Below are 18048 nucleotides of genomic sequence, written 5' to 3'. Positions count from 1 at the left end.
TTCCGTATGTGTTCCGTTTTTTTTTTTGCGGACCCATTGACTTGAATGGAGCCACGACCCGTGATTTACGGCCAAATATAGGACAAGCTCTATCTTTCAACGGAACGGAAAAACGGAAATGGAATGCATACGGAACACAAAAAAACGGCCCGTACACTCGCAAAAAAAAAGTTTGTGTGAACTAGGCCTAAGACAGAGAGATAAATAAGCGAGAGAAAGAGACAGACATGAGACAGAGATGGACACAAAATAGAGATAAGAGAGATATTAGACAAACATGAGACAGATAGAAAGAGACTGACATGAGATCCAGAAATAAACAGAAAGATTGAGATGATAGAAAATGAGATAGAAAGATATAAGATAGATTAGATGGATATATATTGGATGGATGGATGGATGGATGGATGGATAGGAGATAGATTAGATGGATGGATGGATAGATAGATAGATAGATAGATAGATAGATAGGAGATAATAGACAGATAGATAGATGATAGATAGATGATAGATAGATAGATAGATAGACAATGGATGGATAGATAGATGATAGATAGATAGATAGATAGATAGATAGATAGATAGGAGATAGATAGATAGATAGATAGATAGATAGATAGATAGAAGATAGATAGATAGATAGATAGATAGATAGATAGAAGATAGATAGATAGATAGACAATGGATAGATATGAGATAGATTAGATGGACCGTCCATACTGTATTGTGACTGGAATAGATTAGAAATACTGTTATAAGAAGAAATGCTACATAACAAATAGAGGAAAACATAAAAGGCAAAACATAATGAAATAAAGTAAAAGCTGAGGCAGAAAGCTCGTTCTTTAGTGCCCCCTTCGGCTCCACTGTTCCCTTCCAGCTATTACCCCCGAACCCGTCCTGCGGCTCCACTCCATTCACGTAAACATGGCTGAGCTGCAATACCACACACAATCCATGGGTGAGGGTGGCGCTGTTTCCTGAAGAAAGCTGCCATGTCTTTATCATCTCATACAACTCGTTTAAAGGGGAATTCCCCCCACTGATTCTGAAATTGAAGGAGCTGCAGCGCTGATTTACTGCTATGCCCCCTTCTCTGGCTGTGCAGGGGCTCCGTGGGGCTGGCTGCAATCCTCCATCACTCTCAGGATTGGTTGTCGCCCGGCCAATCCTAGCGACACACACCCTGATTTATAGGGTGAGAACGCCCCTTTAAGCTACAGTGAGCAAGCAGAGCTGAATGCACACACGTACTGGTCACTGGAGGTATTTCGTAAGGCGATCGCGCCATCTGCACAGATAATCCACCGCACTGCTACTAGAATACATCTCTGTATAAGTAAAACCCCCACATACGTGTACATCGTCAGCGCCATTACTTGCTGTATACCAATATGTGCTTCTAAAAAAAAACTCCCACTATATCCTGTAGCTCCCACAGTATGGGAAGCTGTATACTGAGTCTAGCATCCGGCTGAAACGGAGATATGGAAGGAGCAATGGATGTGACCGCTGCTTTCAGACAATCAGCATCACTAGGACTGCTTTCCTCAGCGCTGATTTGCTAAAAACAGGTAACAGACCGCATTCCTACTTCCAAGTCCTTTTCAGCTTGATGCCAGGCAGAGTCTACATCCCACCTAGAACATGCTGTGAATTAGGAAACTCTCAATGTGCTCTAAAAACATTAAAATATGAAGTCTGGACCATCATGGCGGCCATGGTGCCACCACTGGGATGCGGAAAGTTTTTTCTGCTTTTACTTATTAGTTAACACGCACACTTCCCGATCCAGGCAAATCATTACTTCCATGGTCAGCCTTAGGACCTGTTCCGTACCACAACCAATCAGACGCCTGCTTTTAGCAGTGGCGTCGAGAGGATGATGAAAGGTTATTGGGTTCTGCTGAAGGAGAACTGTACCCCCGCCACTTCCAGACATTGGGCTGAAATAAATAACAGGATGCCCCTAGGATGCATCGTACCGTACGTAGCAGCTTGCATGGCGCCACCACGCTATTCCAAGTAGGTCATATACCCTTTAAATCGCAACGTGTCCTACATTGACCACTGATCACGAAATTTTGAAAGCATAAAAAAATATTAGCGGTGTCCTGCCACTGACCTGTGTGTGATGAACATAATCATAAAACTAGTGATAGGTGGCGCTATCATCCATGAAAACGTTAGCCGCTCACTTAGTACAACCTCCCAAAAATAGGAAAACCGCGAACGAGCGGCAACATGACGCCCCGGGGCTTGGTCTCGGGTGAATTTTGGTCAAATATCCTCGACTGAATTAGGCAAATTTCCTAGCCGTAGTAGAACTACTAATCCCAGCCTGTCCCCCGTAGCTGCTGGTGGGGGGCTTGCTGGGTGGCTTGAGCCTTTTGGGAATGTAAGCGTTCTTTCTGAGCCGGCGACGCGGCGGAGTGTTCATCACAGCGAAGGTCGTTCAGAAAGGAAAGAAACGACATCCTAAAATCTAAAATGACTTCCCACATATAAAACACAGACATTTTCTTAGAAAATGGTCATCCCAACTTTAAAAATCCTGCCATGGGAGAACGGAGGTGTTAGATCCGGGATTGGCGACGATGTACCATCATGAGAGGCTGGCGGGAGAGGCCGAGGTTGTGCGCCCCCCTCTCTCCCTAGGTTTCATCAAACAACTGCAAGTCTAGTCGGACGACTATCTCCCCTGTGGGGACCTCGTGTAACAGCAGACATTTAGTGACGGGGCCTTTGGAGCCTTGGTCTTTCTTGATGTCCGCAACTCGGATTTCTGTTCTTCCTAGAAAATCTGAAACGGCAGAAAATCCGTATTACAATTTACTTAAATTTCTTTTTTTTTTATGAATAAAAAGTTACACAATTTTCCAATATACTTTCTCACGGCTTTCAAGATCGCTGCTTGCTGTCATTCAATAGAAACCTTAATAGTAACTTTCAGGGCATAGACATCTGCCCTGCTCATGTCATGGACACACAAGTGCGCGGATCATAACTGCAGCAACTTTCATTTTTACATTTTTTCCTCTCTGCCTTTCCTAGACCCATAATGACATTTTTTTACTTTTCTGTATTTTTTACGGGACAAGATGTATTTTTTATTGGCACCACTTAATTTGCTAAATCTTGTACTGAAAAACAGGAAAAAATTATTTGTCGTGTGATATAAATTCAAAAAATATATATATTTCTGCCATGGTTTTTCAGGTTTTGTTTTTATGGTGTTCACTATGTGCTAAAAGTGACATGTCGAGCTTATTCTGTGGGTCTGTACGATTACGGCGATACCAAATTTGTACAGTTTTTATTTTGTTTTACTACTTAAATAAATTTTAAACATGAAAAAATTTAACATTTCTTTGCCCTGCCATATTCTGACACCAATAACTTTTTTATGTTTTCCTCTACTGAACTGTGTGGCAGCTTGTTTTTTGTTGCGTGGGATATTTTATTGGTCCCATTTTGGGGTACATACCGTATTTTTCGCTTTATAAGACGCACCTAGGTTTTTGTGGAGGAAATTAAGAAAAGAAAATATACTTGTAGGGGGATCGGTGGAGGACACTTGTAGGGGGATCGGTGGAGGACACTTGTAGGGGGATCGGTGGAGGACACTTGTAGGGGGATCGGTGGAGGACACTTGTAGGGGGATCGGTGGAGGACACTTGTAGGGGGACCTTAGGGATCTGTGGAGGACACTTGTAGGGGGATCTGTGGAGGACACTTGTAGGGGGATCTGTGGAGGACAGTGTTACTGGGGGATCTGTGGAGGACAGTGTTACTGGGGGATCTGTGGAGGACAGTGTTACTGGGGGATCTGTGGAGGACAGTGTTACTGGGGGATCTGTGGAGGACAGTGTTACTGGGGGATCTGTGGAGGACAGTGTTACTGGGGGATCTGTGGAGGACACTGTTACTGGGGGATCTGTGGAGGACAGTGTTACTGGGGGATCTGTGGAGGACAGTGTTACTGGGGGATCTGTGGAGGACAGTGTTACAGGGGGATCTGTGGAGGACAATGTTACAGGGGGATCTGTGGAGGACAGTGTTATAGGGGGATCTGTGGAGGACACTTATTGGGGGATCTGTGGAGGACAGTGTTATAGGGGGATCTGTGGATCACTCTGTTATGGGGGTATCTGACCCCATTATATTGGGTCCCAGTTATTAATGAAGTGGGCGGGGCCGGAGATTGACTGAGTGAGTGACGTGCGCTGCCGGCCTGCCCGCTGTGTGCACAGTGAGTACTGCAGAGAAGCGATTACAGCTATTTTAGCAAAGCAGCACTGCTAGGGGCTGCTGCATACACTTTATATGTGATGGATGCTCTGACCGGGGCCCGGCTTAATGAAGTTCAGTGACTGTGCCAGACCCCGCTACTACCCTGATAGCGCCCCTGTCTACAAGTCACTGGCACCTCGCAGGCAGCTATGCCTATGCAGCACAGCACGCCTGCCATGTGCTGGCCATGAAATACTGCTCTATTCGCTTTATAAGACGCACGGCCACTTTCCCCCCACTTTTGGGGGGGGGGGGGGGGGGGGGAGTGTGTCTTATAAAGAGAAATATACGGTAAGTCTTTTTTAACGCTTTTTATTCAATATTTTTGGGGAGGGGCAAGGTGACCAAATAAAGGCGACTCACTGGCATTCACCGCACGGAAAAAAACATTTTTATATTTTAATAGTTCAGACCGGACATAGCGATACCAATTATGTTTGTTTTATATTGTTTATTTTTTTATATAAAATAAGGAAAGGGGCGATTTTAATTTTTAATATCTAGAAATATTATTTATATATATGTTTTAGAATTTTTTTTAAACATTTTTCTAACTGTACTTTTTAGTTCCCTTAGGAGATTTGTACATGCAATCTTCTGATCATTTGTACTACAGACAGCAATAGAATACTATTGCGGTCTATGGGATTTTCACAGGCTGTGCCTTAGGCACAGCTTAGCAGGCAGCTTGAGGCTAAATGCACACGATCAGGATTGCGCGCGGATTTTCCGCGCGGATTTGCGTGCGGAAAATCCGCACTGTAGGTCATGTACATTTTATTCTATGAGAATTTGAAATTCTCAGTGCACACGATGCAGATTTTTTTCGCGCAGATTTTGACCTGCGGTGCGGATTTTAAAATCAGCAGCATGTCAATTTATTTTATTTTTCCTGACCGTATTTTCTTCATTCACTTAGTAAAATCCGAATGCGGAAAATCCACACCGAAACCGCACCAAATCCACATGCAAATCTGCACCAATTGATGCGGATTGACCGCACAGATTTGCCTGCGAACACCTGCAGATTTCAGTGCGGATGCTCCGCACATGAATCCTGAACGTGTGCATGTACCCTAATAGGACAGTCCTGGGAGTCTTCACAATGCACCAGGCTGTCATAGAAAGTGATTGGAGACCCGCGATTTCAGAGAGTAGAGGGAGCCCCCTTTTCTGACTGCTCAGATGCCTCAGTCACTATGTAACCAGGGTTAAATGACTAGGTTTGGAGTCATATCCCATCTCATTCATTGCGCGAATGGAGCAGGATCCACGGATGACCCCACTCCAAACACCTCTCACTCCCCGTCAAGCGTCGTGAAGGGGTTAAAGACACTTGCCCTGCACCTGTGTTCATCAAATAATCAGGACAAATGTTTATCCCTCGATACTAAACCAGGAAGGTTCCTACTGAATGACAGCAAGCAGAGATCTTGAAAATTGCAAGGAACTTGTATACGTTCCATGAGAGGTTAAAATTGACAAATGTAACATTTGGCGCCGTCTTTCGCTTCCATAATAGAAAAAGAAATCTGCTTGGAAACAGTCAACAAGCTGCTGCTGATGGATCCATTATTCTTATTTGTCTCTATGTTATGTTGAATACATTATGCAATGCAAGAGGTAAAATATAATCCACAGGTAGCATGTACAGATCTTGCAGCATAAAGTCGGAATATTTCCTAATACCCTCTGCAACAGGCAATGCAAGTATTACACATTCATATATCAATCACATAAGGAGACAAACGTAACCTGCCTGCTGATGGTTTCCGTACAGCAACAGCTTCTCTAAATAACTCTAAAGATATAGTCAGGAAACACAAAATAAAATAATGTATGGCCCAGCTAAGAAATCCATTTTGATGTCTAGGACCCTGCCAACCCAGTATTCTAAAACTGAACACCCCCCTCTGCAGTGGTCATAGGCCTAGATGGAGAGGGGAAGGGGTGCAGCTGATAGCAGCATGGTAACAGAAGTGCTATGGTTGTGGTAAGCATCGGGTGAGTCCTCATACATGCGACCCCATGGTACTAACCGTCTGGAGAAAACTGATCTCTTTCGAACACAGTGATGCAGAGGACGTCCTGCTCCAGGTCCTTGATGAAGAACTGGCAGTTGGAGTTCCACTTGGGGTTCAGAGTGTCCTGTATGGTCTTCGTGATGTGACACTGGGAGCCCATCGTGATCTCACAGTACGGATTACTCTTCCCTATGCGGTATAATAAGAACACATGGCTCACGCTGTAAATGGCAAGGCAGTATCAGGCTCAGTTCAAACATGGCGGACAATCGCTCTCACAGAATCTGGGTACTAATCTGAGATGTCGCTGTGGCCCTGAAATCCACAACAATTCTGACAATTTGAAAACCAGCAGTGTCCCCCGAAATCCATGCTGATTTTCTGATCTGTGTGGATGGAGTTTTGAAAGCCCTTCCATGTGTATTATATAATTGCTGCAAAATCCGCACCCAAAATTGCGACAAATCTGTGGCCAGAGGGTTTGAATGGTAGAAGGTGTCAGAGTGTGTTCCTTTGATTAGGGGAATAGTAACTTTGTGTTTATTTATCCATAAATTTGTAGGAGTAATAACAGAGGAACGGAAAAATACAGATTTATAAATGATACCAGCTATGAAAAAAAAAAAAACAGTCAACATAGTTAGCGGTACTATAACTCTAACCATGAGAGCCCAGTTATCGTGTTGGGCTCTCCTCCGCACACTAGAATACAGTGTATGTTCTGTCTTCGAACCACCAAGTACTACCACCTGTATGGATGTCAGATGCGTCAGGAGGTTCCCTTTAAATTTAAGACGGTGCCACCTCCCCTCATTTTCTTGGGTCATCTGTAACATGCTTTCTATTTTTTGTAAGGGATGATATGCAAATTAGATTGGTGCCTCTTCGTTTTGGAAATGACTCTGGCTTGAGTTATATCCATTGTCGTGTTTTAAGGATTGTTTTTAAACCAAAATAACAACGTTGAGTGGGAATGGGGACCAAAATGACCAAGTAGAGTGGAATAGGGACCAAAATGACCAAGTAGAGTGGAATAGGGACCAAAATGACCAAGTAGAGTGGAATAGGGACCAAAATGACCAAGTAGAGTAGGGATAGGGACCAAAATGACCATGTGGAGTGGGGATAGGGACTAAAATGACAATGTGGAGTGGGATTTGGGACTAAAATGACCATGTGGACTAGGGTTAGGGACCAAATGACCATGTGGAGAGGCAATAGGGACCAAAATGACCAAGTGTAGTGGGATTCTGGACCAAATGACCATATGGAGTGTGGTTGGGGACCAAAATGACCATGTGGAGTAGGATTAGGGACCAAAAGGACCATATGGAGTGGGGATCGGGACCAAAATGACCCTGTGGACTGGGGTTAGGGATGACCAAAATGACCACGTGGACTGGGGTTAGGGATGCCCAAAATGACCACGTGGACTGGGGTTAGGGATGCCCAAAATGACCACGTGGACTAGGGTAAGGGACCAAATGACCTTGTGGAGAGGCAATAGGGACCAAAATGACTATGTGGAGTGGGATTAGGGACCAAAATGACCATGTGGAGTGGGATTCGGGACTAAAATGACCAAGTGGAGTGGGATTCGGGACCAAATGACCATATGGAGTGGGATTAGGGACCAAAATGACCATGTGGAGTGGTATTAGGGACCAAAATGACCATGTGGAGTGGTATTAGGGACCAAAATGACCATGTGGAGTGGGGATAGGGACCAAAATGACCATGTGGAGTGCTTAGGGACCAAAATGACCAAGTGGAGTGGGGTTCGGGACCAAATGACCATATGGAGTGGGGATAGGGACCAAAATGACCATATGGAGTGGGGATAGGGACCAAAATGACCACGTGGACTGAAGTTAGGGACCAAAATAACCATGTAGAGTGGGATTAGGGATCAAAATGACAATGTGGACAGGGGTTAAGGACCAAAATGACTATGTGGAATGCTAAAGTACCCTGTGAAGTGGTTAGGGACTAATGTGAATCTGTGGAGTGCTAAAAAGATCCTGTGGAATGGCTAGGGACCACAAAGACCATGTAGTGTGGTTAGGGACCAAAATGACCATGTCTAGTGTTTAGGTACCTGTAGGGGGCAATAGAGAGACAGTTTTCTACCTTTTGGAGGAGAGACAATTTGCCCATTTTTATTATCCAGTGATACATATCAAGCGCTGACAGAGACACAAACCCTTAATTCCTTGCTCCGGAGAAGAACGTTGTGCACTCACCATGTGATCTGCAGGGTTTCAGCTCGATGCCTTCAACAATATTCACCATCAGTCTGCCGATTCCTGTTGCTCTTTGAGAACGTACTGTGTATAAAGTAAAAAAAAAAAATACGTGTCTCCTATCTAGTGTCAGGATTTTTAAGAACACAAGTGTGAACATGAGGAGCACTTTCATAAAATACTCGATAATTCTATGTGGCTCCATTTCTCACTTTTATTACACACACAAACCTGAAAAATCTCAGCAACCTGTTGCCACCACTAGAGGGCAGACCTGTATGAAGCTGTATATGGCTTGTGCCATGCAGATTGTTCCCCCCCCCCCCCCCCCAGTGGCAGCTGAGATTCATTCAATGTCAAGTTGTGAGAGTTAAAGGGACTAGTGATATCCGCATCAGTATTACCTAAATACGCCTTCTCTCTCTTCTTCTTCTCTGTTTCTATGTACAACTCGGACGCAGCTTTAATTTTCTGCACCCACGCAGTCCTGGAAAACACAAAACCATCAGCCATTTACACAGAGCATCCACACAACAGCTGCTTAATAACGAAGACCCCCCATGTGTATCCCCCATTCACCCCTACTCTCAGTTTTATTATTTTAGCCTCATGTCTAGAAACGCTGTGTAGCTTGAGATGCCTCTTGCTGACCACCTCTGTCAGGTTCTGATATTACATCTGACAACTAGTAGACTACCGATTTTCACACATAAGTCCTAGAGTTGGATCCCCCATCACCTATGTATAGTGGACGGAGAGAGGGAGCAGTTTGGTAAGGCACCACGTCTGTCTAGGAGTGCTGGAGGGGTCATCAGAATTTGCGACAGACTGGCCACTAGATTATGAGAGGATCCTTCAGTGGGTTCAGACGAAACAATAATGGTCCCTTAAGATCCAGCTGAAGACAACCCAATAAAGGTCCAGCTGAAGACAACCCCGATAATGTGAAACAAAAATGGGCCCTAGAGGCCCAGCTGAAGACAACCCCATAAAGGTCCAGCTGAAGACAACCCCAATAATGTGAAGCAATAATGGGCCCTAGAGGCCCAGCTGAAGACAACCCCATATAGGTCTAGCTGAAGACAACCCCAATAATGTGAAACAATAATGGGCCCTAAAGGTCCAGCTGAAGACAACCCCAATAATGTGAAACAATAATGGGCCCGAGAGGCCCAGCTGCAGACAACCCCATAAATGTCTAGCTGAAGACAACCCCAATAATGAGAAACAATAATGGGCCCTAGAGGCCCAGCTGAAGACAAACTCATAAAGGTCCAGCTGAAGACAACCCCAATAATGTGAAACAATAATGGGCCCTAGAGGCCCAGCTGCAGACAACCCCATAAAGGTCCAGCTGAAGACAACCCCAATAATGAGAAACAATAATGGGCCCTAGAGGCCCAGCTGAAGACAACCCCATAAAGGTCCAGCTGAACACAACCCCAATAATGTGAAACAATAATGGGCCCTAAAGGTCCAGCTGAAGACAACCCCAATAATGTGAAACAATAATGGGCCTTAGAGGCCCAGCTGAAGACAACCCCATAAAGGTCCAACTGAAGACAACCCCAATCAATAATGTGAAGCAATAATGGGCCCTAGAGGCCCAGCTAAAGACAACCCCATAAAGGTCCAGCTGAAGACAACCCCAATAATGTGAAACAATAATGGGCCCTAGAGGCCCAGCTGAAGACAACCCCATATAGGTCCAGCTGAAGACAACCCCAATAATGTGAAACAATAATGGGCCTTAGAGGCCCAGCTGAAGACAACCCCATAAAGGTCCAACTGAAGACAACCCCAATCAATAATGTGAAGCAATAATGGGCCCTAGAGGCCCAGCTAAAGACAACCCCATAAAGGTCCAGCTGAAGACAACCCCAATAATGTGAAACAATAATGGGCCCTAGAGGCCCAGCTGAAGACAACCCCAATAATGTGAAACAATAATGGGCCCTAAAGGTCCAGCTGAAGACAACCCCAATAATGTGAAACAATAATGGGCCCGAGAGGCCCAGCTGCAGACATCCCCATAAAGGTCCAGCTGAAGACAACCCCAATAATGAGAAACAATAATGGGCCCTAGAGGCCCAGCTGAAGACAACCCCATAAAGGTCCAGCTGAAGACAACCCCAATAATGTGAAACAATAATGGGCCCTAGAGGCCCAGCTGAAGACAACCCCATAAAGGTCCAGATGAAGACAACCCCAATAATGTGAAACAATAATGGGCCCTAGAGGCCCAGCTGCAGACAACCCCATAAAGGTCCAGCTGAAGAAAACCCCAATAATGGGCCCTAGAGGCCCAGCTGAAGACAACCCCATAAAGGTTCAGCTGAAGGCAACCCCAATAATGCGAAACAATAATGGGCCCTAGAGGCCCATCTGCAGACAACCCCATAAAGGTCCAGGTGAAGACAACCCCAATAATGAGAAGCAATAATGGGCCCTAGAGGCCCAGCTAAAGACAACCCCATAAAGGTCCAGCTGAAGACAACCCCAATAATGTGAAACAATAATGGGCCCTAGAGGCCCAGCTGAAGACAACCCCATATAGGTCCAGCTGAAGACAACCCCAATAATGTGAAACAATAATGGGCCCTAAAGGTCCAGCTGAAGACAACCCCAATAATGTGAAACAATAATGGGCCCGAGAGGCCCAGCTGCAGACATCCCCATAAATGTCTAGCTGAAGACAACCCCAATAATGAGAAACAATAATGGGCCCTAGAGGCCCAGCTGAAGACAACCCCATAAAGGTCCAGCTGAAGACAACCCCAATAATGTGAAACAATAATGGGCCCTAGAGGCCCAGCTGCAGACAACCCCATAAAGGTCCAGCTGAAGAAAACCCCAATAATGGGCCCTAGAGGCCCAGCTGAAAACAACCCCATAAAGGTCCAGCTGAAGGCAACCCTAATAATGTGAAACAATAATGGGCCCTAGAGGCCCAGCTGCAGACAACCCCATAAAGGTCCAGCTGAAGACAACCCCAATAATGAGAAACAATAATGGGCCCTAGAGGCCCAGCTGAAGACAACCCCATAAAGGTCCAGCTGAAGGCAACCCCAATAATGTGAAACAATAATGGGCCCTAAAGGTCCAGCTTAAGACAACCCCAATAATGTGAAACAATAATAGGCCCTAGAGGTCCACCTGAAGACAACCCATATAAAGGTCCAGCTGAAAACAACCCCAATAATGTGAAACAATAATGGGTCCTACAGGTCCAACTGAAGTCTATCCCAATTCAGAGGTGACTTTGGAGGCAGTTACTTGTCTCTTTTGCAATGATGGGAATAGAAGTTGATTTCTCCACATTCACTGACATGAAATTCTTACCTCTCATTTATGCTCTCCGCACGGAGTGTGTAGACACGATCAATGTGAGAAATGTGGAAGATCGGCTCATCCCCTGAGGGGTCTGTGGGCAGCTTCACCAGCACTTCATTCAGAAATATCGGCTGCAGGATATAGAGTTACATGAGAACCTGTACATAAAACACATTAATTCACCTACAATCTGATTAATAGTGCAGCCTGGACTGAGGGATGGCATCATGTGACTGCTGCCAGGCTGCTCCTCACCATCTCCAAGGGTATGTGACCTAATTGTTCAGCTTAAAGGGAAGGTCCATCCTAGCAACCTATTTTTTTTTATAGTTCCAATGTATCTAAAATAAAAAAGGAACTTTGGTAATAGCCTTAATTAAAAATGTCCTACTGTTTTAAGTTTACAGCTCCTACACATAATGTGTCTCCCAGGATACAGTCTGATCTTGCAGTTATACTATCCATCTGGCCTTCAGCCTTCCTTATCTTGTGTATGTATGTTAGCAAGAAGTAGAGGTCAGAAGGAATATGACTGTAAGATCAGACTACATAGCGTTTGTTTGTAGTCTGTTACCATGGAGACTCACAGGTCTCTATAGCGGCTGTATACACAAAATGGTACAATATTACTAAGCAAGGGAATTTGCAATGCTTCTCTATGTTTTATTTTAGATGCATTCGAACAAGAAAATAATTGGCTACTACGGTGGAAACATCCTTAGAGCCAAATGCTAGAGACACAATGCCTTAACGCGGCATTTTCCACTAGGACATAGAGCCTAAAGACTTTTGGTCAATATCTTAGCAGCACGCAAGGGCCAAATGAGTATAGTCTACAGATAAGCAGCAGCAAGACATCTACTGTGTCCCCAATGTTGTGGGGAAAACCCTATACATTAGGCTAGAGTCTGGATACTGAGAGTCTGTCAGCTGTTTTGACTTCTAAAAACTGCTGACAGAGGCGGAGTGATGAGGGGTAAAGCTGTTTAAACATACCTTTGTGTGTGCTGCAAGTGCCATGGGGGTGGTCTGTTCATGTGCAGGGTCCTCCTCACCGCGTAGGGGACCTTCTCGGGATGAAATGGTTGGATGCTTGAAGGTAGGAGTTGAAAAGTCAACAGTACAAAGGCTGCACATGAAGGGACCGTCCCTAAGAAGTAGGGGGGGGTTCAGCAGTTTTGACCTCTCAAAACTGCTGACAGACGTAGATTGATGAGGGATAAAGCTGTTTAAACACTTCTGTGGGTGCTCATGATTCCTGCATGAAGATCAGCAGAAGTTTTAATGCCCATGGCGCTGAAAGTGCCATGGGGGTTCACAGTCCTCCACTTGGTGTCTCGTCTAGGGGTCTCCAGGTTGGGTGCTTGAAGGTAGAGTTGAAAAGTCTATAGTAAAGAGACTGCACATGAAGGGACTGCCACCACGGCACTTGAAATTGCAGTATCGGGGTCATGTAAGAAGCATGAGCACCCACTGAGGTGTGTTAAAACAGCTTTGCCCCTCACCAACCTGCCCCTGTCATCAGTTTTGAAGGGTAAAAACTGATGACAGACTCCCTGTAATGGCAGGAACCAGTTTTAAACACCTTAATATATCTGTGGTGAGCATTAGGCTTGTTCCAGAAGACCGCTTGTGGGATTCCAGATCACTGGACAGCTCACGCCATATTATCAGAATAGCCAGACTATTGGCATTTACCCATTTTTCTGCCTGTCATGGTCTGGAGGACCTTTGCCTGGTCTTCTAGCCATGGTGTTATTCCCCACTCACCGTCTTGTACATCTTGTACTGGAGGTTGGACTTGGGGCTGAACACCTTGTCAGTGCCGGAGGAGCCCAGCGGTTTTATCACCTGGGTCAGCAGCAGGAAGTCATTGAACAGGAAACCATACAGCTCCTTGTTGCTCTTCGCCTTGTACAGTTTGCCGCTGTGCAGGAACTTGCGCGGCCCCAGGCAGTTAGTCACAGAGTTGAATACTAGTTGCTGTAAGAAAAAGAAAAATGGCGGCAGGAAGCCAGCGGTTAAAGGGGTTGTCCCACGAAAAATATTCTACATATTTCAAAGCAGCTCCTGGATCTAAACACTTTTGTAATTACATGTAAATAAAACTTTAGTGAAGCCAATGAGTATTCAATAAAATCTATATGTATAGCGCCACCTGCTGTTTGTCCTTTTTCTTTATTTCTCTGTCCACCTCACTGAGGTGGATGCACATGCTCAGTTCCATCCTTCAATTGCTACTAGATGCAGGAGAAAGGACACGACCCCTGAGCTGACAGTTTGATATAAATCTAGCAGAGCAATGAATGTGGAGATCTCTGGATCCATATGAGGTAAAGGGCTGGGTTTAGCTTTGTTAGAGATTGTCATGTACTAGCAGCTGGTTACTACAACATATGTATAATCTCAAAGGGCATCTGTCAGCAGTTCTGTACCTATGAAACCTGGCTGACCTGCTGCATGTGCGCTTGCCAGCTGAAGACATCTGTGTTGGTCCCACGTTTATATGTGCCCACTGTGCTGAGAAAAATGAAGCTTTAATATATGCAAATTAGCCTCTAGGAGCAACAGGGGCGTTACCATTACACCTAGAGGCTCTGCTCTCACTGCAACTGCACCCTCTTTACAATTTCATTGACAGGACCAGGCAGTGCAATGGATCATGCCTTGCCCTGACTTTACTAAAGTCAATTAAAGTGCAGAGGGTGCAGCAGTTGCAGAGAGAGCAGAGCCTCTAGGTGTAATGACAACGCCCCCGTTGCTCCTAGAGGCTCATTTGCATATATTAATGCTTCAGTTTCCTCAGCAGTGTGGGCACATATGAACATGGGACCAACACGGATGCTTCAGCTGCCAAGTGCACATGTAACAGGTCAGCCAATTTCATGGATACAGAACTGCTGACAGATGCCCTTTAAAATCAATGTAATGTGCTAATTTATTGTAATTCATTGACTTCTCCACCTCATAAATCTCCATTTTGTCTAGAGAGGAGACCAGGAAAATCAAATCTATAGAGGCCCAACATAGGAAATTTAAGGAGCTCCCAAAAAAGTTATGTACCTCAGAGAGCCCCTCGCACTGCACATGTGCCTGGATCCACTCCAGACGGTCTGAGTTTTCCTTCTCCCGGACGCCCTCGTTGACCTGTGAGCACAGCTCCTCCGCCTTCTCCAGGGCGTGCTTCAGGTGGCTGTGATCGGGGTGATTCTCAGGGGTATTTTCTAGAATCTAAATATCAAAAGTACAAAAAAAGGCCACAAATCACATTACACAAGATATCTATTATTGAGTGCTGTCCCTCTGAGCAAGGCAGCAGGGCGGCTTCAGCATAACAAGGGCAATAACTGCCAGTGCAAGTTCTATTGTACTCAGAAAGCAGAGATATAGTAAAAATTACCCTTAGAGGCCTATGATATAGGCATGCCACCCAACAAACATTGGTACAGGGACCAGCAAGGGCAGATTGGCAGCTGTGTGAGACATGGGGCAAGAAGGGTCATGGGTTCCTTGGCCTCATATTCCTTCTCAGCTCGGGTGTCGGGGACACGAGTTACAGGGGTTGTTCGGCTTTAATCCTTATGTATTAAAAAGCTCTCTTACTTTCTAATATACTTTGTGCTATAATTCTCAGCAATTTTAAGACCTCTGCTTGCTGTAATGTAGCGAAACAGTCACGGTCTACATTCTGTGGCGGAAAATCTGTCCTACCAAAATTGTTGGGGCATGATAGCTTAATAACCTTACAATAATGCAGTTTTAATGGTGGTATTTGGGGAAAGCGATACATTTACATTAGTGGCACAACCCCGTTAATTCTCTCCATGCACTGCTGTGGCCCCCTCCATATCCCATCGCTGGTGTACTGCTGAAATCTCTTCACATGGTCAAAGCTCCCCCTGTGGTAGGCTGCCTGTGATTGCTGGCATCAGTCATGTGATGTATCGTCACCATGGACATTGTATGCAGGCAGAGCTGATCAGGGTCTGCTAAGACCCTGCAGCTTTGCTATACCCCAGACACACTGGTGTCACATGATCTCCTGATGTTATCACATATGTCATGGCATGATGGGACAGCAGACACATGACAAACCAGGAAGTAGGATTAAAGCATGGGGGATAAGAGAAAACGACAAATGAGGTACATTTTTTTTAAAACTATCCAAGGAGGAATGGGAACTAAAATACACTTTAGAGTGAAAAGTAGTTTATGGAACAAACCCTTCAGTACTAATTTGACCGTTGCGGAATTGCATAGGGGGTTTGCATACAGCGATTTTCTAAGATTTGGACAGACTGCATCTTCGAAAACCCCTTTAAGTCCCCTTTAAATGCGAAGTACAAACCTGCCGTGAACACAGTTGATTGTACCCCTTATTACTTACGTTTTTTATGATGAGCGGATATCTTGTGACTCTTTGCATAGGTTTGAGAATAAAGCTGGACAGCGGCATTCCTTTACATCGAGGATCCATAGCTAATCTCTGAGGAGACAGCAAAGCATCCATTAAGTCACCACTAAAGCCTGTAACAGGTATGTATGCATGTAAGTGTCTCCGAAGGTCCTCAGCACTGGACATGAGGGGAGGAAAATTCTAGATTTCCTGAGATGGCCCCATAGAAGTGAACTGAGCGGTGGACAGACATGTGCACTACCGCTCCATTTAGAGAGAAGACTTGGGGACCCCCAGTTCTCCAGATCAATGGGGGGTCCTAACGGTCAGACCACCACCATCCAATATACATCACCGATCCAGTGGACAGGCGATAAATCCTTTTAAGCCCCTTTTTTACAATCTTTAGACAAGAAAGGACTCACTTTGACAAACTCTTTGAACTCAGGCACTTCGTCGGTTTTCTGTTGAATCAGGGCGGCACCGTTAAGTTGGCAGCTACAGAAGCGGATGTAGGGCTGCATGTGTGGTAACTGGGCTGTCAAGATGTCACCGATCATCTTCACCGGCATCTTCTCACCAGACATCTTCTTCCGAACACGTAATGCTCTAAGAACAGAAGAGGAACGTAAATCTAGACAAACTGGTCATTTCAACACGACATGGGAAACCCATATTTGCCTACTTTTAAAAAAAAATTTGGGAGACGCTTGAGATTATTATAATTTTTTCTAGGTAAACCCCATCCACGAAGACAGGCCACATTTGCAAAACATCAGCCTAAGGCTACATTCACACGTCAGTATTTTTCTATATCCCGAGTTTTTTGCGGATCCGTTGTTCCTGAAGATGTTTCCGTATGTCATCCATATGTCATCAGTTTTTTTGCGGATCCATTGACTTTATATTGTACCAGGATCCGATTTTGCCGATAATAATAGGACAAGTTTTATATTTTTTCGGACATGCGGAACGGAACAACGGAAACGGACAGCACACATTGTGCTGTCCGATTTTTTTCAGGACCCATTGAAAATGAATGGGTACGCAACTGGTCCAGATCTGTTCCGCAAAAAACTGAACAGATCAGGAAAGAAACAACGGACGTGTGAATGGACCCTAAGTGCCGCTATTAACAGTGTGCCAGCATACTGCCCCCTATCACATAGCCATACAATTAAAGGGGTACTCTCACTTCAGTAAGTGGCATTTATCATGTAGAGAAAGTTACTACAAGGCACTTACTAATGTATTGTGATTGTCCATATTGTCTCCTTTGCTGGATTCATTTTTCCATCACATTATACACTGCTCGTTTCCATGGTTACAGACCACCCTGCAATCCATCACTGGTGGTCGTGCTTGCACAATATAGGAAAAAGCACCAGCTTATGTGCGCTCCCATGGTCCCGGCCACCAGAGAGGCTGACACTTTTTCCTATAGTTTGCGAGCAAGACCATCACTGATGGATTGCAGGGTGGTCGTTACCATGGAAACAAGCAGCGTATAATGTGATGGAAAAATGAATCCAGCCAGCAAAGGAAGCAATATGGATAATAATATATTAGTAAGTTCCTTGTATTAACTTTCTCTACACAATATATGCCACTTATTGAAGTGAGACAATATGATTGTATAATATATAATATAATATAAAAACATAAATAAAATTCTGACTTCATGTAACCACCACCAGGGGGAGACAATGCATACATACTTATATGTCTTTGATTGAAATCAATAGGAGCAATATAAACA

The 18048-nt window shown here is 44.8% G+C and overlaps 1 protein-coding gene across 3 annotated transcripts in view; it reads right to left on the bottom strand.

Moving 5' to 3' along the window:
* Positions 1-653: 653 nt before the first annotated feature.
* Positions 654-18048, bottom strand: part of ITSN1 (intersectin 1) — a 132830-nt gene continuing 115435 nt past the window's right edge. For all 3 annotated transcript variants that reach the window (XM_044284451.1, XM_044284452.1, XM_044284453.1), the window contains 9 exons: positions 16715-16898; positions 16281-16379; positions 14957-15124; positions 13664-13876; positions 11903-12024; positions 8965-9047; positions 8561-8644; positions 6333-6506; positions 654-2803 (listed from right to left, as the gene is read on the bottom strand). In XM_044284451.1, the coding sequence (XP_044140386.1) occupies positions 2655-2803; positions 6333-6506; positions 8561-8644; positions 8965-9047; positions 11903-12024; positions 13664-13876; positions 14957-15124; positions 16281-16379; positions 16715-16898 (1276 nt within the window). In that variant the 3' untranslated portion in view covers positions 654-2654. The remainder of the gene's footprint in view (positions 2804-6332; positions 6507-8560; positions 8645-8964; positions 9048-11902; positions 12025-13663; positions 13877-14956; positions 15125-16280; positions 16380-16714; positions 16899-18048) is intronic.

The sequence above is a fragment of the Bufo gargarizans genome, chromosome 3 (genome assembly GCF_014858855.1).
Source record: "Bufo gargarizans isolate SCDJY-AF-19 chromosome 3, ASM1485885v1, whole genome shotgun sequence".
NCBI lineage: Eukaryota > Metazoa > Chordata > Amphibia > Anura > Bufonidae > Bufo > Bufo gargarizans.
Note: the sequence above shows the minus strand (reverse complement) of the source record. Positions and strands in the feature narration are given on the sequence as shown.